Raw genomic sequence first — 21,675 nt, forward strand, 5'->3', positions numbered from 1 at the left:
GGCTTCTGAGCAAATGGGCAAATACCAGACCAGTCAGGCCTACCTGCCTGAGCTCCTGCTGGGTGACTGAGCCGGGGGTCACTAACTGGGCCTCAAGGCATCTCCCTCCAGTCTCCTGGGCAGGAAAAGGGTTGGCCTTTTACTAGTAAGCTGCATATCACCAGAGGCCGTTCTCGGAGAATCACAAAGTGGTAATTATTGCAGTGGTTTAATTGCCCAGGACTTTTCTTCAAACAGCTTTAGGAAAATAGGTGTGGGTATGTGGGGAAGAGACAGAATCACCCAGCAGCATCCTTACATGTTTAACAGTCAAATGACATATTTCGGAAAGAATGACGAGGCCGTCCTACCATATGCCACAGAGGACCCCCCTGCTCGGGGAAAGGAAAGGAATCAATCGATAAACCTTCCTTTTGCCAAGAAATTCACCCCAAGGCCGGGGCCCACGCCCGCTGTAGAGTCTTGGAGGAAACATTTCATCTCCAAGGGTCTCAGTCAAGAGTCTCGTCCATAAAATGGGAACATGAATTACCCGGGGGTCAGCTGGATGATTAAGATTAGAGATGGGGGCAGAGGAACTGCAGGAAGGTGGTCAAAAAGTACAAACTTTTTTTTGTTGTGACATAAACAAGGACTAGGCCAGGGCACCCGGGGGGCTCAGTCAGTTAAGCGTCCGACTCTTGAATTCAGCTCAGGTCACAATCTCATGGTGGTGAAATCAAGCCCCGCATCGGGCTCCGCGATGAACACCTGCATGGGACTCCCTCTCTTCCCCTCTCTCTCTGCCCCTCCCCTGCTCACGCTCTCTGTGTCTCAAAATAAATAAATAAATAAACTAAAAAAAAAAAAAAAAAAAAAACAGTTCTAGGGATGTAATGCACAACACAATGACTATCATCACCATGGCCGTGTGGCGTATGTGAAAGTTTTCCAGGCAATAGATCCTGAGAGTTCTCATCACAAGGAAAAATATTCTTTTCTCTTTTTCATCGGTAGGAGATCTTAAACTACTTGCGATAATCACGAAATGATTTACGTAAGTCCAATCATCCTGCCGTACACCTTATACTTACGCCGTGCTGTGAGTCTATCGTATCTCAATAAAACAGGGGGAGAAAAGATTAGAGAGGATAGATGTCAAGGAACCTAGCACTGCGGCTGACACACAGCAGGCACTCAATAAATGGTCATGAGAGCTACCGTTATCATTGCCCTCTCAAGGAATGGGCTAAAAAAAAAATGACCCCATGCATGCATCCACACTGACCACGCCCCCTCACACGCCTGCTTGTCCAATCAAACGACCCCACAGGGGTATAACATGCAAATGATTGCTCAGCTCCTCCCCCTCAGTAGTGTAGGTCCCCTGACAATTTCCTTCCCTTCCATAAAGTCCGGAAGCCCAGCTACCTGCCCAGGTAGGAACACCCAGCAGGCTGCCCAGGGGAGTCGCTGCAGTTAAACTTGGCAGGAACGACAGTAACTTGCTCCGGCGCTCCCCTCAGTGGCCTGGACAAAAGCAGAGCACGCTACACCCCACCCCCATCCCCCACCCCCCAACCCTGTCTCCGTCCTTCTTCACAGGGCCTAACGGCAATCCTTTGGAAGCCTCAAACAGAAAACCCGTTCCTTGCCAAAGTGTATTGCTCTCCATGAAGAGCGTGTCCTACAATTATTACAAAGCGGCAAACACGTTTTTTTTTCCTACAGGGAAAATAGGTCAACCCTGAACCTTTTAGACTGCAAGCAGCAAGATGATCACATTGCTGAAGTCCAAACTTACAAAAACGCCCAAGACGATACGGAGGGATGGATAAACGGCCTACAGCACGCTTTCTATTTTGATTAATGCAAACGCTTCCCATCAGAAGATCTAGTAAACATGCCTGAAATACTGGCTTTTTCTTTTTCCTTTTTAAAAAGGAGCCTTCACGCCCACACAGAGCCCAATGCAGGGCTTGAACTCACACCCCTGAGACCAAGAGCGGGGCTGAGATCAAGAGTCGGATACTTAACCAACTGAGTCGCCACACAGGTGCCCCTGAAATCTTGGTTTTAAATCCTGTATCAGGTTTTTACATTGACAAGAAAGTGAGGATGGGGATGGAGAGAGAGAGTTCTACACCCATTTGCCTCATATTCACATCCCCGCCCCCTCACATAGATATCATTGGCCAGTTTCAGATAAAGAAAGGCAGGCTCAAAGTGATTATCTACCTTATACGAAGTCACAGCAGCAGTAGATAGGGGAGTGATTCAAGTCGGTCTTGCCTAAGCCCAAGGCCAAGTTCCTTCTGTGCTTTTGTCCCCAGACAGCACATCGCATGCCACTCAAACTTATTTTATTCAGGGCGCCTGGGTGGCTCAGTGGGCTAAGCGTCGAACTCTGGCTCAGGTCATGATCTCCCAGTGTGTGGGTTTGAGCCCCACATCAGGCTCTCTGCTCTCAGCCCAGAGCCTGCTTCAAAGCCTGTCTCCCATTCTCTCTCTGCCCCTTGCCCGCTCATGCTTTCTCTCTCAAAAATAAATGAACATTAAAAACAGTATTTTATTCGTCTTTATGGATTCAGATGAAGAATTTAAGTTAATTTTATAGGGGATATTTGGTCTTTTCAAGATGTGTTTTAAGTTTGAAACATTTATAATGTTTAGGATACAGATTCAATTGGGCACCCCCCCCCCCTTTTATCAGCTAAGAATGCAACACATTTGGTGGAAACCCAGGAAGCGTGGTGGACAAGGAGGGAGACCCTTAAAGGCAGCCACATGCCTTCCTATAGAGCAATCTCACTGTCAACTAAGAATCTGAAGTTTGAGGGCTTTCAAAAAAGCTTAAACCCTAAATTTGTCACCACAAAGATCTTTATTTTCATTTTATAGTCCCTCCCACCCTGCTCCCCAGCCAACACACAAAACTGGCCTTTATGATGTCGATATATCTTTAAAACATTACAACTGGTCAGGTATGGACAACCTTAACAGTAAACAGTCATGTGTAAAAAGAGACCACATAGAATGACAAAGAAGGAGTTCTACAGTTAGGAAAGGACCATGACAATTTATGTAGAGTTGATCAGTGTCAGAGCCCAGAATGGAGTTCTTTCTCTTCCAGGAAAGGTGATATATAAATCACACAAATAAATATGTCCCATGTCCTCATTCCTGAACATATCAGAACTTTCCTTATAAGCTGGGTTTTGACCTCCTCATAAAACATGTTCACCATAACCTGAAATTCCATATACGTGCATTCCATCCATCCAGGACATGGAATTTACCATTCTCTAGTTGGACAAGGGGTTAAAGGAAAGAATATTCCACAGCTTAGCTCCCTGACTCAGTACAAGAAGAATCTGAAATTCTCAATATTCACATGAAGTGGCAAAAGTCCAGAACGGGGCGTAATTACTTACGTATTCCAAAGTGGAATAAATGACAACAGTTCACACCCAGAGTCTTACAACTCCATCATGGTGCAACTTTCCCAAAACCAAAATTACTGAAAACCTAAAGCATGACTTAAACCTAAAGCCTTTACAGGACGTACACTCTTCAAGGTCAACCACAGTCCGTCCTAATCAGGAAATATCCTTCTGTATGAATACAGAAGCAGAAAAAAACTTGAAATTCTATAAATGAAGCCCATAAGCACCGCATTTGCAGCTACCATTTTGGATTTTCTATCATGCCCTTTTAAAAAGGCATTTTTAAGAAAATGTTTATTATTTACTTTGAGGAGGGGAACACAAGCAGGAGAGGGGCAGAGAGAGGAGAGAGAGAATCCCAAGCAGGTTCCAGGCTGTCAACACAGAGACCGATGTGGGGCTTGATCCCACCCACTGTGAGATCTTGACCTGAGCCGAAATCGAGAATCAGAGGCTTAACCAACCGAGCCATCAGCCACCCCTCTATCATGCCCTTTTAAAAAGGGATAGCCATAGATCAGAGCAAGGAGGCGGCGGCGGAGGGGGGGGGGGGATTGCAAGTGTAATCTTTGTTAATTGCAGAAGGCGACCTCTCCCACACACACAGAATCATTATAGTAACATGGCCCGCAGCTTGTTCAACCAGACTTATTTAAAGAGCCTGGCCTCAGGCTCCTTTCCCTACGTCCTCTTTACACACTCCCTAATTCGAGAAGGCCAGAGCTCAATCAGCTGGGTCACTGTAGGTCTACCTGGGTAAGCAGGAGAAGTGGCCAGTTTGTGGAGACTCAACGGCTGCCAGAAAGCCTTAAGGCTTTGTGTGAAGATAAACATTTTCCCCAAAATGGAACACGAGTTATGCACGGCTTTAAAATCTCAAGTCCAAGGCCCTTAGCTGGCTCAGTCTGTAGAGCAGGTGACTTTTGATCTCAGGGTCATGAGTTCAAGCCTCATGCTGGATGCAGAGCTTACTTTAGAAAAAATAATGTGGGGCGCCTGAGTGGCTCAGTCGGTTGAGCGTCTGACTTGGGCTCAGGTCATGATCCCAGGGTTTGTGGGTTTGAGCCCCACATTGGGCTCTGTGCTGACAGCTCAGAGCCTGGAGCCTGCTTTGGATCCTGTGCCTCCCTCTCTCTGCCCCTCCCCCACTAGTGCTCTATGTCTCTCAAAAATGAATAAACGTTAAAAAATATTTTGCGGGGGCGCCTGGGTGGCTCAGTTGGTTGAGCATCTGACTTCGGCTCAGGTCGTGATCTCACACTCCGTGAGTTCGAGCCCCGCGTCTGGCTCTGTGCTGAAGGCTCGGAGCCTGGAGCCTGCTTCAGATTCTGTGCCTCCCTCTCTCTGACCCTCCCCCGTTCAGACTGTCTTTCTCTGTCTCAAAAGCAAATAAACATTGGGGCGCCTGGGTGGCGCAGTCGGTTAAGCGTCCAACTTCAGCCAGGTCACGATCTCGCGGTCTGGGAGTTCGAGCCCCGCGTCAGGCTCTGGGCTGATGGCTCAGAGCCTGGAGCCTGTTTCCGATTCTGTGTGTCCCTCTCTCTCTGCCCCTCCCCCGTTCATGCTCTGTCTCTCTCTGTCCCAAAAATAAATAAACGTTGAAAAAAAATTTAAAAAAAAAAAAAAAAAAAGCAAATAAACATTAAAAAAAATTTTTTTTAATTTTTTTTTAAATAATGAAATAAATAAAAATTAAAAAAACAAAATCTTGGGGTTCCTGGGTGGCTCAGTCAGTTAAGTATCCAACTCTTTTTTTTTTTTTTTTTTTTAATTTTTTTTTTCAACGTTTATTTATTTTTGGGACAGAGAGAGACAGAGCATGAACGGGGGAGGGGCAGAGAGAGAGGGAGACACAGAATCGGAAACAGGCTCCAGGCTCTGAGCCATCAGCCCAGAGCCCGACGCGGGGCTCGAACTCACGGACCGAGAGATCGTGACCTGGCTGAAGTCGGACGCTTAACCGACTGCGCCACCCAGGCGCCCCAGTATCCAACTCTTAATCTCCGCTCAGGTCATGATCTCACGGTTCATGAATTCGAGCCCCGCATCAGGCTCCACAGTGATGGCATGAGGCCTGGGTGGGATTCTGTCTCTACCTCTCTCCACCCCTCCCCTGCTCGTGCGCTCGCTCGCTCTCTCTCCCTCAAAATGAACTAAAAAAAGAGGAAAAAAAATTTTTTAAATAATAAAATCTCAAGCCCAAGAGCCTCTAACAAGTCAAAGCTGAGTTCTTAGGGGTTTGTTCGTCTTGGATACAATGATGCTGAAACATCACTGCTCAGTAAACCCACCCCCCTTCAGCTAAGGCTGAAGGTTCAGCCCCTACATCAGGCTCCCTCTTCAGCCCATACAGCCTCGAACACAGTCACCATCAGTTAAAAGAAACCACGCTAAGAAGGCAAGTGAGAAGCACGTGGGGCACAGGTGTGGCACAGTGACCGACATCAGGCGCCACCACGAAGGGAGAGCTGGAAACGCAGAGCCATCGCTCAGTCTCCCCAAGCGGATACAGCAAACGGGTGAAAAGAACTCAAAACCTAAGGCTAGAGTCGTTCCTCGAGGCGCCCGAATGATAACGATCACAGGCATTTCTGCACGGTGGCAGTCAACCCACTGGTTCGGAATCATTGGTGGGACAGCCTGGAAAACTTGCAGAAAAGAATCTCTGAATTGCCTGCCCACGGACAAGTCACCGTGCTAAGAATCCAATCGGGACAGCGAGTAGAGAGGGGCACACCAGCCGCGTTGCCTACCTGGCGCCCCAAAACCAATGTCCCCCCTTCCCCTCGAAAGAGTAAAATCAGACAGCTTCCATGGAAATGGGAAATTAAGCCAGACCCTGATGAAAAAGGGTGGGAGGTAGCCTTTTAACAATTACCCTGGAAAAAGCAAACACGGGAACAACAGACTGCAGGCTGAAGGACCACTAGATACATTTTCTGGAGAATGTGAACATTGAACAAGGCTCTTCCTGTTTAAACACTACCCTAGGTATTTCATAACCACGTAATTATTCATTAAGTCTGACACTGGAAACCTCTCCTATTGGATTGCTCTGGTTATCTGAATTCTCACCCTCAAATGGGTCGGAAGGACTTGAAAAGAACCACTTATGGTTCCTAGTGAGGGGCTTGTCCCTGAGAAAGTCCTCAGTGTTTTGACTGGTTAAAATAAACAGGCAAAACACACACACACTGAATTCGGATCAGAGGGAGTGAGCATGGAGAGTTATACAAACACCAATTCTTTCGGCTTGCCCGATTTTTGCTCTCGGAGGTAATGTTTAGCCCAGTTCTTTGTCTATGAATTGTGAAATACTTTATATGCTAATAACGAATGTGTACTTCATTGTGTATTTAACTGCATAAGCCTGCATTTCGTTTAACTGACCGGGAATAAGTCCTTGTTCCTAAGCTAACTCTCAAGTTCCAGTCAACTCTTAAATATTAACACTCGTACTGAGGAGCAAGGATGCAGATAATACAAAACAGAAGATTATTTGAAATCATTCACTCTTGGTATGCGGATATATTCTTTTTTCTCTTAACTTGCAATTAAATGCGTATGGCTGACATTACGGCATTTACAATACTCGTAACAAAGGACCTAAAACCATGCTGGAAAAATCTGACTTCCTTGTGCATTCTTCATTCACGGACTCTGCCTTTGAGTTTGGGACCAACTCACACACTGGTCCAGGACAGCACGACCTCTTAGAAGGTTGCCAAAAAAATTGGTTTGGAAAAAAAAAAAAAAAATGCAAACTACTTTCTTCTCAGGTTGTCGCTTTTCAGAATCACACTTTGTAGAGGGTGGGAAAGTAATTAGGGGTTTGGGGTTGGAAAAGCCCTTTTATTTTAGCTCCTACTGGGCTGGTGTAAACAAAGATATCATTAAGGTCAACAATGACTTAATTAACCAGAGTAGGTGACAAAACGTCAGAAAAAACTTGAAAGAGTCACCTCCTCCCCAGGATAATCAAGCTTGATTATACTTTAAATAATTAGAATATTAATCAACAGAACAGTACTTGGCTTTGAGGACTAACCCCCTTTGAGTCAATAACCGAGCTTAGAGCCTTCAGCCATTCCCTACAACAATGAATCACCAACGGAAAATATTCTTTTTTAAACTGGGATATTAACTAAAATCTCCTGGAGATTATTTTCTTCGCAAATCGGTTGGGTAGATCCAACCCTACTGTTACCATTTCATAGTGTCCAGAAGACAAATGATATACGACAGATGACACGATACGATGATATATGGTAATATTGTACAGAGCCAAGAAGATTGGAAAGGATTCTCTAGTCTTAGGCACAGGCCCCTTCCTGGAACTTAGTCACATTTTGCCCCAGACACATTCTCCTCTGGTCCAGCCCCATACACAGCGTCTACTCTGAGCCTCCAAATTAACAAACCAAGAACTCTTCCAAGATGAGGCCTTGTGCAACAGAAGGCTAAGGTTGAACCTATGCTAATCAAAGCTATAGTCAGACGAACCACAGAAGACACACTGGAACCAACAGACACCCACTCACCCACCAATCCTCCCTCTCTCCCCCCAGGTCGGCAGGACCATGCCCTAAACTGGAGCTGTCCCCAGTCGGTCAGTCTGCTTCCAGTTGCTAACCCCTTCTTCATCTACGATCAGACTACCTTGCTAATAACCTCCGACGCTAGAGCAAAACTCTGGGAGTGGAAGAACGCAAATCGACGGCCAATACGGTACTTACCAGGACAGCACAGACCCTACAGAAAGCAAACACAACTGCCTGGAGCCACAAAGGGCCTTCTCCGTTGGAGAGCGATTTCCTTCCCCACTCTCCCCAAAAGCCTCCACGTTTCCTGACACTGTGGCAATGGGCACAGAACAGAGCAGACACATGCGCCCATCTCATCGGGAACGAGGATGAGAACAGGTCCTGGGTGCTTATGAGATGCCAGGCCGTGTGCTCTACTGCTCTCTGCTCCCAGGGACCCTAAAATCTCCCGGCGACCTTTTGGGGCGAGTTGCCAGAAGGCTCCTGAGGACATCACCATTCGTTTAGCATTAACGAAGAAGACCTTAAAGGTCATCTTATCAAACCGTCAGATGACAGGAAGGGAAACGGAGGCTGAGGGGGTTGAATGCTTTTCCAAAGCCACTTCTTTGCACCTCTGCACTTCCCATTTAAACCTGTCACGATCTGGGGCGCCTGGGTGGCGCAGTCGGTTAAGCGTCCGACTTCAGCCAGGTCACGATCTCGAGGTCCGTGAGTTCGAGCCCCGCGAGTTCGAGCCCCGCGTCAGGCTCTGGGCTGACGGCTCAGAGCCTGGAACCTGTTTCCGATTCTGTGTCTCCCTCTCTCTCTGCCCCTCCCCCGTTCGTACTCTGTCTCTCTCTGTTGAAAAAAAAAAAAATTTAAACCTGTCACGATCCTGGACGCAAACCTCATGGAAGCTGTGAACCCCGAAAAATGCGGACAATGACATTTGCCAAGTATTGCCTACAACTTGGGGGGGAATTCGCAAACACCTCCCCAGCCCCCAAGTGCATCCACAGATCCCAGGTTAGAAAGACCTGCTCTCATTGTTGGATACAAATTGTTACACAAAGAACCATTGGGGGGAACCTCATCGCTGCCCTCTGTGTCTTCCCCTCTCCGCCCCCACCTCTTCCCGCATATTTTAAACTTTCTTTGATAATTAAATATGATAAAAAAGAGGTCCTCCAGGACCGTTTACACTTTATATGTTGCGATAAACTCCCAATAAGGCTGCCCTGAAAGTCGAAATGAAAAATGCCAGTTTTTTCCTAACCTGGGCCGTTGCCGGTAGGGAAACCCCCCGCTCAGCTGCGTGGGCAAGTGCTGAGCCACGCACTCCAGGGAAAAATCAGCAATTAGGAAGCACATCTATTGTAATTATCAGCACAATCAGAGAACAGGCATGACTTTCAGAAACCAGGAACCTTTTCTCTCTCATTAAGCCCTTTAAAAAGGCATCACCTCTGCAAATCGCACGTGTGCTTCTGTCACAGCACGTAGCACAAGGAGGCAGTGCCATCATCACCCGGGCTGGAGCCCGTGAGTGTCGCAGACACAAACTCTCACCAGACTCCCCCCTCCCGGAGACGTGGAAACCCCTGTGACGTCACTGCACCTGTTTGCACAAAGCCCCCATGCCTCTGCGTGAGACGGGGCACCGACCGGCCTCGCTGCTGCCAATGCCCGACTGCCTCCCAGTAAGGCCCGTTTTAGAAAAACAGTTGCCCTCACTTATCCTCTTATGACCCATGCGTGGGCCTCAGTGGGAGCCCCCTCCCTCGGTGCTCTCACCTCTGGCAGGAACACAGCCCTCCTTCCCGTGTCGTCCCGACCGGCTCTCTGTCCCTCTCCAGCCTGCGGTGCGGGGTGCCCTCCCAGAACAGCTGAGCTGACCCCAGACCACTCGGGACCACGACCGCCCCCAAAGCTTAGCAAGCACCAGGTGGGCTCTCAGCAAACAGGTTCATTAAGTGGCGATGAGTGCTGGGATCTGCCGTTTTATTCTCGGATTACCACTGGAAAACTAACTCAGCTCCCAATATTCCCTGCTGATGACAGATTTCAACGCCGCACCAAGTGGAGGCTTGGCTACTGTCGTCTCAGAAGGACCCGGGAAGGAGGTTCCAACCCTGTCCCGCTGAGTAATTCAGCCCCACTGAAGTGTTCACCAACTGGCTTCGTGCCTTTAAAATTAAATTTCCAAGGCTGAAACAGAGTGCATGGCCTGTTCGATCTGTAAGTTCTCAGAGATGTGGGAGACAGCCAGGTACCTTCACTTCCAAATTTACCTAAAGCACAATCTGCAGTTTCTGCGACGTACTGCTCAGGTATTATGAACGACAAGGGCCAAAAAAAAAAGAAAAAACAAAAAAACACTAATACGTCTAGCGTCTCTGGGCTGAACTTCAGAAGCTTCTTTTTCTCCTTAGACAATGAAAATAAAATGTCAGCATTTCAGATGTTGGCAATTTCTCTTCGTGGCTCCTTTTGTCAGAAAACAGCAATTCTTTACATCAGAAGCAAGACCCTCCCTCCGGTAAGAAAGCTCCTGCAGGAAGCTATAGATGGCCTTCACCTCCACGCACCCCCTTCCCGCAGCACCGCCGGGCACCGGAGAAAGGTGAAGTGCAGGCTGGCTCCCTCACCCAGAGCAGGGAAGCGCACACACCCAGAAACCACCAAACTACCATCCGGCCTGCGGTGTTACAGCAAGGAACCTTCTCTGGCAACCTCGGGCTTGGGGGCAGCAGGGAGCCCACTCCTGGCTCTCAGAGCCTCACCGACAACGCAAGGGCAGCGGATTCTAAAAGAGGCCTTGACCTCAGTGCCACCTCCCCCGGACGAACGCCCCAAACAAACTTGGGTACCCTGAGAGTGACACGAAGGAACTTACCTTCCGGCTCTAACGTGGTGTCCTCCACTAAATTGAAGGAGGGCCGGGCCAGGGCCAGGGTTGCCATGGTGACCACGACCAGGCAGAGGAAGCGACCCCAGCTGACCATGGGTGAGGTGGTGCCAGTCCCCCGAGCTCTTGCATATCTGCATGTGGACGTCACTCCCATCTGCACACCTCCTCTGCGCGCATGGACCGCCTGCGATGCTCAGGAGCCAAGGTGCTGCCGCAGCCACTGCTCGTCCTGCTGCTGCTTCTGCAGCTGCTGCAGCCTCTAGAGGAGAGAGATTCGGCGAAGTCAGTGAAATCCTCCCCGATGCCAATTCGCTGAAACCCCAAGCGGGCTAAAACAGCTTCTCAGCTTCCCAAATATATGTGCCAACAGTTCCTTTTCATGATCTGCAAATGCCTGGCGTCCGCACCTCAGAGCCCCAGGTGTTTCCACCAGCCCGGTCCACGAGGCAGGGTGGGCCGATCTTTAAAAAGCACACTTTTGAGAAACAGAAGTAGAGGCGTAGCGACGGGACACAGATCAGGGCAGGGTGCGCTCTCTTCTGCTCTCCACCGTCACCCCTGCCGCCCTCAAAAAGCAGAAGCAACGTGACCTTTGTTTGAAGGGCAACTACAAAAGCAAGTTCACAATGCTCGGGTTGGCATCACCGGCCTTGTTAACTTCTCTTAGGCCAACTGGGCTTCAGACAGCTGGATCGCGCAGGCGTCTGTTTGCAGACTTATTTCTGGGGCTGCAGCTGAGAGGCTGGCTCCACCCTCACTGTTCTTAGGAAGAAAGGAGACCAGCAAAATAAAAGGGACCCCAGGAAGGCTACCAAAAATCCCCACCAGTTTACAGTTGTCAGGATTCATTTCCCAGTACAGAAATGTGTTTCAATCTTTCGCCAGGCAGCCTCTTACGAAGAATGAACGGACCTGCAACACGTTCAAAGCAGCTGATCCAAGAAAAAGAGATTCAAAGCCTGAAGAATCCCCTTCCGCTGTGACTACTGGCAGCCCCCAGCCTCGTAAATGTCTTCAACCCACACAGAGCGGGTGAAGGAACAGAGCAGACGCAAACTCGGAGGAATAAGGCAGGTGTGTTATGAACGACGATGGTGACGTGGAAATTACTGTCATGGTATGCGATTGGGACAATGACTTTCAATAGGCTAATCTATTGGCTGAAACTTCACAGTAGAAGTTACGGGGGGGGGGGGGGGGGGCGCTCAACTGCCTGGTCTGTTCACCCATTTGACCCAAAGGCAAAGAGAACTTCCCAAACTTAAATATTCCGAACGACTTTAAATGCGTTCATTATCCTCAATCACTACGTGTCGAACCGAAATGCACAAACTTGAGAAAATCTGAGACAATCACAGATTCCATAAACTCTATAAATGAACCAACCACATATTAAGGATTGGCGGGGGGGAGACCTTTCACACAAAAATCTCTAAGCCCTGGGCTTTCTGCGTGCCAACTTGAGGTTTCAAATTATACCATCAGATTTCAACACGGCGTGAGCCTCTCCAAAGCTACATCAGAAAAACTGTTCCTTTTAGCCTTGACTAAGGATTAAAATGGGAAAAGAGACTGCTGCACCATTTCCTGAGAAGGAAAAAAGAAATTGTCTGCTGCAGAGAAAGCACATGTGAAACGGTGTGATTCACAGCAAAAGCAAGAAAAGCCCGTGCATGCAAGCACACCCTCTATTTTCAGATTGCTTGAAGGATGTTTTTTTTTTCCCCCTGACTTTTCTTTCCTCTTGAAGTTAAGAGCCTCAAAAGATAACTCCGTATCTATTTCTACACACATGTGGGAGGAAAGTACACAAGCATGCCCATTGATTTACTAAGCATTTCCAGAATGCATGGGAATTTTCTGCCTCTGACACAACTCCACAAACAACCTTAAATCCTAGTAGGTTTCCCCCCAGGCTGCTTCCCTGGCCTCCTCACCCACCTGTCCCAGCCCAGGGGGCTTCCTTTGCTCCAGGCAGAGAAAGCTGGTCAGGGACCTCAGCTAAATCTCAGACCATTCATTCATACCGGTCAGCTTGCACCAGAAACTTGAATTTTAGCCATTACCGGGTCCAGGCCCCAGGCTGCCCCCTGCTCACATCTCTGGAAGGCGGAGGCCTAAGGCAGCAGGTCTGCACAACTCCTCACCAAAGTGGACAAAAGTGTGAAGGGACCTCCTAGGCAGGATAATTAGGTCCCGAGGCTCGGTGTTGGGAACACAGGCCCAGCATGCCGCTGGCGGCCACAATCCCGGCTTCCTGCCTTCAATACCATAATCCTTCCTGGAGTCTGAGCCTCAGTGAAAGCCCCGGCGTGTTTATTTTTCCCCTTGAAAGGGAACTCTCTTCTCAGCCTGGGCAGGGGAGGCGTTGTCACCCTCCCTGTGATGGACGGCTCTTCGTGGCCACCCGCTCCCCTGGTCCATTTTCACCTCAGCACAAACCTGCCCCCAAACACACGCAAAGTGACAAGCAAGAGAGCCTGGCTGGCAAGTGGTCCCTACGCCAGGTTTGTCCTGGACTCCTCAACTTACCAGAATATTCCCAACCCCCGCCCCCACGCTCCAAGAGGCAAACCAACACAGTGCCCGCCTTAATTGAGCTCCTAGGTTATCTGTCCTCTGCCGGCTCACCCATGGCCGAGCATTTGGGCGCTTTGTTCCCGGGAGATCTTACATCAGGAAAGTCAACAAGGCCACGTAAGGTTGGGATGCCCAGGTCCCCCCAGGGGGCAGACCTATCTCCCACCTCAAAGCCTCCCTTGCTGCCCCCCTCGTCTTCCCAGCTGAGTAAGGGAGGGAGCTATCAAGGGGTCAGATCTGGGCGGGGGCTGCTCAACATTCTGAAATCTCAAAAAAATACAGGCTGACTCAGGACCGCAAATCCACCCCTTGGTGAACGCCTGCAAGCCAGTGAGAACTTGCAGCAGCTTTGGGGAACTCCTAACCACCAGCAGCCCGGCTCATTGTGGCCACTTCTTTCATTTATCCAGAGTTTCTCCCCCTTCTTGGGGCGCTAAAGAGCTCAGAAAAATCTGCATTTTAATTGACATTCCAGGGAGAGGGAGAGGGAGAGGGAGAGGGGCGCCTGATTGCTTTTCTATTCAAACTAAACAGGCTTTTCAGATGAAAATGAGTCGTGGCCAGTGGAAGATTTACAGGGATTTGGGACCCGGGGGACAATGGGGTTTTAAATGTTGATAGCGTTTCACACCAAACACATAATGGGTGCCCCGAGTGTGAAAGCAGGTTTGCTTTTAAGGGTAGGTTTTATTGAATTGGGCCAGAGGAAGGCAGGCCCGGAGGAGGGTTTGCAGGGAGCGGGCTCGGAGGGGAGCGGCGGAGACTCGGCGCCCCCGGCCGGGACCCCCCGAGGCTGGCCCTGTGGCCGCGAGAGTGGGAGCCGGCGTCTCGCAGGGCCCTCGGCTGACTCCCCGGCGCGGCCCCGGCGCTGAAAGAAGGAGCGCGCAAGTTAGAACTCGCTTGCGCTTTCGACATGCCCTAGCTGCTGCCGGCTGAACAGGCGGCGAGCGAGAAAAAAGTCGGTCCAGTTCGCCCCCTAGCCCCAGGCGCGCTGCGCTTCCTCCAGCACCGAGGGCGGCAGCGGGCTAGGGGCGCCCGTGCCTGAAGCGGGGAACCGGAGCGGCCTCCTCCCCAAAGGTGCCACCCCGCCTCCCCCGAGCACAGCCAGCCCGACGGAAAGGTCGCGGGCCCCATTCAACGGCTCCGTCCCGGGAAAGGACGGATCCCCCCACCCCCGCCCGGCCTGGATGGGACAAGGGCGGGCGCTCCCCGGACCCCAGGATGAGCCACCCCGAAGGTACCCCTCCGAAGTCGGGACCTGCGGGGCCGAGCCACCAGCGAGGCAGCCCCGCCACTCGCCTGCCCGCTCTGGGGTCGGAGGATCGCGCCGGCCGGTGGGACGGCGCCGGCCGCAGTTTGACAGGGAGGGGGGTGTCAGTGCCAGAGGCAGATGTCAGCATCTGGATGGGGGGTAAGGAGTAAACGCAGACCTTCCCGAACGGCCGCCGTCAGCACGCATCCCGCTCCCCCATCACCCATGCAGCCAAAGACAGGGAGCCAAGGACAGGGAGCAGGCTCCACCGTGCCAGTGCCCCCGCGCCCTCCGCTCGGGGGACAGTGCGCCCGGCGTCCCGGGCTCCCGCGGCCCCAGCTTTGCCGGCGGGCGAGGCTCCCCGAGGCACCCGACACGGCGATTACCTTGAATGGCAACGCTGCCCGGCGGCCGGTCTGTCCCCGCGCCCGGCGTGGGTTGGGATGGAGCAAGCGACGAGCTCGGGGGGAAACTCCAAACAAGAGTGGTCCTCGGGTCCGCGCCGGCGCCAAGACTCCGAGGCTTCAGGCGCACCCCAGGCTGCGGAGGAGCGCGGGCATGACGCCCGCCGGCTGCCCTCGGGTTTGGGGAGCGAGAGGAAGAAAGGACTCCGGCTCGGCGTCTCCTCCACCAAACTTTGCTCGCGACTCGCGAACGCTCGGAGCGCCCAGGAAAGCGGCGGCCTCGGGGCGCCCGGGCCCCGGCAGCCCGGGAAGGAGTCGCGGCGCCGGGCCGACTACGCCGCGCGCAGACCCCGCGGCGCCCTGAGCTTTGTGGCGGCCGCGCTCGCTCGCTCGCTCGCTCGCCCGCTCCGCACCCGCCGCCCGCCCGCTCGCTCGGCTCTCCGCGGCGCTCTCCGCCGCCGCCGCCGCCCGCGCCGCCGCCGCCCCCTCCCGGCGGGTCACGCCCCCGCTGAAACCCGAGCCGTTTCCTGGACGGCGGCGCCCGCTCTGCCAATCAGCGCCGCGCGCCCGGCCGCCCGGACTCCGCGCGGCTCCCGACGCCCGCGAGCCGCCCGAGACCCCGGCCACCGCCGGGACCCGGAGGTGCGGCGACAGCCTCGACCCGCGCCACCGCCCCCTTCCTTCCCAGGGGACGCAGGCCGACGGTTCGCCGGGTGATCGCGTTGCGTTTTGGGTTCAAGTCAGAAAACAAATGACGGCCTGCCTGCCCTGCCCCTAGAGGGACCGCACGTTGTTAACAGGGGGGAGAAATTTAATGCAGCTGAAACTTTTGGAGGAGAGAGAGAGCAGCTTGGAAATGTCTGCGGGACATTGCACTTTTCTGTCCTGCCAAATGCAGTGAGAGAAGAAACCAATGCTTATGGAGCCCCCACCACGGGCGGGGCACACTGAACCGGTTATTTGTCATCGGTGCAACCACCTTGCAGAGTAATAATCCCAGTTTCTGATAAGGAGACAGGATGAGAGAGGTTAAGTAATTTGTCCAGGGCCACACAGCTGGTTATTGGCAGATCTGACTTTGGATCTGGCCTCTCATAGAAAAAGTGAAAAGCTGTAACAGGGGCGCCTGGGTGGCTCAGTCGGTTGAGCGTCCGACTTTAGCTCAGGTCATGATCTCCTCGCGCGCGAGTTCGAGCCCCGCATCCGACTCTATGCCGACCACCCTGAGCCTGGATCCTGCCTTGGATTCTGTGGCTCTCTCTTTCTCACCTGTTCTCCCGCTCGTGCTGTCTGTCTCTCAAAAATAAATACACGTTAAAAAATTTAAAAAAGGGGCGCCTGGGTGGCTCAGTCGGTTGAGCGTCTGACTTCGGCTCAGGTCATGATCTCACAGTCTGTGAGTTCGAGCCCCATATCGAGCTCTGTGCTGATGGCTCAGAGCCTGGAGCCTGCTTCCGATTCTGTGTCTCCCTCTCTCTCTGCCCCTCCCCCATTCATGCTCTGTCTGTCTCTGTCTCAAAAATAAATAAAAACATTAAGAAAAAAAAATCTTAAAAAAAAATTAAAAAAAAAACTGCAACAAAAAAGGGTTGTTGTTTAATAATATATATTTGGAGTAACAAAAAGAAATTGGAAAGATTCTAAAGGCACAACTCTGCTGTAAATAGCTGTATGACCTAGAGCAAAGCAATTCTTCTTTCTGAATCTTAGATTCTTATACTGCAAAATCAGATTGGCCAACTGAATGCCAGGCTGTAACTGGTTAAAGTTCATATTTTCCATTACTTTTCTCACTAGGCTGTGTCTACGGGGTAATTTATTTTTTTAATATACTTTCTCTCCTCCTCACTCATCCAGCTCCTAAGCTTTCCTGCTTAAGTACAAGACAATATAGATAAAAACCTTAATTATTTTTCCTTGGAAAAGGTCATTAAACCCAGAAGTGCTTTAGAATGCTTTTGAGGCCTGAAGATAGATGGAGCAGTGAGTACAAAACTGACCTGGAAAATCGACTTTTCCAGCATTTAGAAACGCAGTTAGTTCTTCATGGGTCACTGACATAGCACACGTCAATAACATGAAAAAAATTTTTGAAGGTGCCAGCCACATCATGAGAAAATCGTTTTGCTTCACAATACACAATAGACAACTTTTTATGTAAATTACTTAAAACCCAGGACGAGCAACTCCACTGCGATGCTTCAGCAAATGGCTGTGAAATTATATTTTGGAAATTTGACAGCGAAGGTAAATGGTCTGATTCTCAAGCAAAATGATCTGATCGGTCCGTTGGCTTGGGTATGTTTTCGGTCAAGTCTTTTTAACCCAGATCAGTCCCTAAAGCCTTTTAATTAACTGACAGCTCAGCCAGGTGAGCCTCAGCTATCCACTCACAGCTGGGTTGTTCTGAACATACCTTTTCAAGTTCTCAGACCTGTGGGCACAAAAAGGCGGCAGAAGGTCCACCAGCGCGGCGACCGGCACTTATGTCTTTATACTCCCCATCAATGGGAAACTCAAGTGTCTCAGGACAGAGTCCCTTCCCATCCTGCAACATATCCATTAGCCATTGAAAATGCTGTTAACACATTCTCACATAAATTACTGGTGCAGGAAGCCATCATCCCTAACCCCATTCATCAATAGCTTTATGTACACTGAATAAAAAGGCAGTCTTCCGCTGAAAATGACAAATCAGAACACCTTCTTTCGTGTCCAGATGCAGTTTGCAGAATTTATTCTTTCTAGGGATGAAAAGACACCAATCCATCACAAGACCCTTATTCCCTTAAGAGTGTTCATTTTTAAGGGAGCGAGGCCACAGCCCACAACAGCAAACTCTTCAGTTTTGAGAAAAGCAAACTCATGTTTGGAATTAAAACACACACACACACACACACACACACACACACACACAATTCTGTCATCATATTTAGGCTTCAAGTGACCTCAGAGGGTCTAGGAAAGCTTTCACACCAGTGAGGCTTCTGAATGAGAAAAATAATCTCTGTACGTTTTTTTTTTTTCTCTTCCCCCTTCAAGTGGCTGGAACCCCTTTTGTCACTGGCCTCCCGTGAATGGTGTTGCTAATAAGCCTATTAATGAGCTTTCCCGGCCGAGTGTGAATAGGTAAATAAGCCCCAATCTGTTGAGGTTCAGGGCCGAGGGCAGAAAAGCCAGCAAGAACTGAAGGTGACAGTTTGAACTGAAATACTAACGCCAGCACCAGGTTTCTGCTGAAAGAGCTGCCAGACAAGGCCACATTCACAACCCTCCGCCCCCCACTGGGGTTCCTTTTCTTCACAATTTTCCCCCCTTTACAAAATGTCTTGAGTAGCCACCCTTTTTTTTTTTTCAAAAGCCCTCGAGACGCCCTTCTTTTTTTTTTTTTCACTCTAGTAATGAACTCCGATGCCCCATGACTTTCAAGAAACAAAGTGTACGGCTAACCATTGCTTGCGGGAAGGGACCAGGAAAGGGGTGGGAACCCTGGCTGCCACGGGCCATTCTCCTCTGAAGATGCAGAATTTTTTTTTTTAATAATTTGTTTTCTACTAGGTGGCTGTTCCTTCGCCCTATAGAAAAGTTAGACGAATGCAGGCTGCTGACGTTTCAGCGCTAATAAGCCTGTCTGATGCCGTTCTGTCCTCCCTGCAAAACTATGAATTTCATTCTTTAGGCTCCATCTCAGTAATGTCCGTGGCATAAAAGAAGCATTCGAGAGGAGAAATACAGAAGAGTCCAAGGACTGCGGTTAGTGTAGTTAACTCCTGGGATGAGGGGAGGGGCCTGATCCCCTGACAGCTCGGTCCCACCTTCAAGGAACTTAACCGCATTTCACCGAAGCGAAAGCATACATCCCAGCGCCGAACGTCAGCGATGATGCTAAACTTAGGACAGAATCTCAAAGCCAAGACTTCCCTGGGGACAAAGTCCTTCCGGAATTCCTGTCTCGCTTTAAGGGTGAGGGGGCTTTGGTTCCCACAGGCAAGGTGCGGCTGGCTCCCTTCACTCCATTGCTGTGTGACCTTGGGCAAGTTACTTAAGTTCTCTGAGCCTTCCATTGTTCTCAGGTAAAATGAAGACAATAGTGGTACCCGTCTTGTAGTTATTTAGTAGGGTCACTAAGAAGATTAAGTGAATGAAAGTGTGAAAAAACCTTTTTTTTAATTCAGATACTCCTCATGGTTCTGGAAATGCAATGTGTCTGTGATTATTATTAGCCGTTCTGAATATTCCCACCTCCTGGGTCTATGGGAAGGATTAAAGTGTTTCGGTGAAGAGCCCAGAACCCACTGGCACCACCTGGATATTATTAGGGACCTGGTTTCAACAGAGTCTGGAGCCATACCTTCTGAATCCCCCAACCCTACCCTCTGCCCCAGCTGAAGGGCCTGTTGGTGCCTACCCAAACCCACCTGGGATAGAATGTGGCCTGGGCGGGCAGCCTGAGTCATACAAATTATTATCCAAATGGAATAATAATTCCATTACAGTAATGCAATGCTTACTGGTACCCAGTGCTTCGCAGGAGCAGTCCCTGGAGGTTTCAAGAAAGACGGGGGTCAGGTCACATAGAAGGCGTTTTAACACTGGTGAACAACGCAGCCCCAAAGAAAGAGCTTTTTTATAGACATGAGGAGCACCTGAATTAAAATTGCCACTATGGTCTGCTCTTATGGTTCATTGGATTTCTAAGTGGCTTAAGTAACACGTGTAGGTTTTCCTAAGGAGACTAGAACCAAAGGTGAGAAAGTGTGTGTTAAAGCATCATGTTGACAGAGGAGAAGAGCAGGGCAAAGAGAGGGAGTGATGGGCTCAAGGTCACCCCACTGGTCAACCAGAAGTCCAGTCTCTCCCGATCGGGCTGGGGTTCACTCCAGTGGCTACCAGAGCAAGTCAACTGTTTTCACCTACCCGTGCCCAGTGATGGCTCCTTCCAGGTAGTTCAACTCAGTGCAGAGTTGGAATATTTTGAGTAGAATTCATTGCGTCCAAAATGTTAATATTTCAAGAGAACAGTTACCCATTTGCCATGGCTTCATCCTACTTCTTCAAGTGCTCCAGGAATTTGGTTAGGGTCAGTATTGCTGTTAATGTTTCCAAGAACCTTCATGTTCAGGTACGTAAGATTGTTAGACCTCTTTCACACACCTGCAGCTCATCAGCTGAATTTGCAGTCTTCAAAATAGGGGAAGAGGTAAGGGCCAACATTTGTGGTCCATAAAATGAGTCCAATCGGCGATATTATGAAAACAAATAGAAATGGAAAATAAATAGAAGTGGAAAATTCTGAAGAAGTGGTGTTGGAGAAATTAAGGCTTAATAATCTGCCACACATCTGCTATTTACAACTGGGTAACCAGGTCCGTTACTCAAAAGAGAATGAAGAAGCAATTCGGGGACCCTGACTGCATTCTAGTTCAAGAAAAGCAGAAACTCCTATAAAGATAGTGGGGGGGGGTAATAATTGGGGAAATTTTACCCTGGCCTCAACACTGCCCCCAGGTACACATCACCACCGCCACCCCTGCCCCCAATGTTGCAAGTTCCTACCAGGCACCTGCCCATCTATAAAGAAAAAATGATTGGTCAGTTTGCTGGCTGGCCAACCCAGCCAGATGTAAAGTCCGCAATGCCCGAAGTCACAGGGTATTTGACTGGGAATGCTGTGCAGTAGAAACAGCACCAGACCAGGGCAGGGCTCCCGAGATTGGGTCTCTGTCCCAACATTGCCCCAAACTGTACGATTCTGAGAAAGTCATCGAACGAGGCCCCCACCCCTTGGCCTCACCCTCTTTTGGCATCAGTGAGGTCTCCGGCTTTGAGCTTCAAAAATAAATGTGTCTAAGACCTCCACCCTCTCCAATCGTTGAACGTTCACTGCCTCCAGAGAAATTGAAAAGTGGTCATTTACCCATCCCTGAAGAGGAACCCGTTTGCAGGAAGTCAACATCCTCTCTAAAGTATTTTGAAACCATAGTCCAGGAACCCTGCTGTTGACCCCTGTCTACTGGTAACGGTATCTACCGGAAAAGTCCTCTAATCCCCGGCCCGTTGCTGCTTAAGGGCAATTTATGACATGTCACTGCATGGCTGCAAGGCTGCCTTCCCGCCACCCTCAGCCTGCACTCAACCGCCACCTCCACTGTAACAATGGCTCCCAGCAGACTGGAGAGGAAACACGCAGGTGCATTTAGCCGGTGTGGGGCGATTCGGAAGAGATTAACAATGATGCCCACTTTCACTCCCTCCCCACCGCCGCCCACCATCACTGCCTAGAGCTGCACCGCCCCGTCCAATACGGCAGCCACTAGCCAGTATGATTATTTCATGTTAAATTAGGTAAAACTGAGTAAAACGTACACTTCAGCCCTTCAGGAGCGCCAACCACATTTTACATGCTTAATAGCCACACGCGGCTGGGGCCATCAAACTGGGTGGTGCAGGTATGATAGGAAATTGTCACCGGAGAGTATCCCTGCCTCTTTTTCCTCCTCCAAGATCTCCTTAACCAGGGGAGTCCCCAGGAACTGCTTCTGCCTCCCCCCCCCCCCCCCGAGAAGAGTCCTGGAGT

The 21,675-nt window shown here is 50.2% G+C and overlaps 1 protein-coding gene across 10 annotated transcripts in view; it reads right to left on the reverse strand.

Moving 5' to 3' along the window:
- Positions 1-15,534, reverse strand: part of FGFR2 (fibroblast growth factor receptor 2) — a 108,763-nt gene extending 93,229 nt beyond the window's left edge. For all 10 annotated transcript variants that reach the window (XM_047825597.1, XM_047825596.1, XM_047825595.1 and 7 more), the window contains exons 1-2: positions 15,081-15,534; positions 10,848-11,121 (exon numbers count right to left, since the gene is read on the reverse strand). In XM_047825597.1, the coding sequence (XP_047681553.1) occupies positions 10,848-11,016 (169 nt within the window). In that variant the 5' untranslated portion in view covers positions 11,017-11,121; positions 15,081-15,534. The remainder of the gene's footprint in view (positions 1-10,847; positions 11,122-15,080) is intronic.
- Positions 15,535-21,675: the final 6,141 nt, after the last annotated feature.

Source organism: Prionailurus viverrinus, chromosome D2 (genome assembly GCF_022837055.1).
Source record: "Prionailurus viverrinus isolate Anna chromosome D2, UM_Priviv_1.0, whole genome shotgun sequence".
NCBI classification, from domain to species: Eukaryota; Metazoa; Chordata; class Mammalia; order Carnivora; family Felidae; genus Prionailurus; species Prionailurus viverrinus.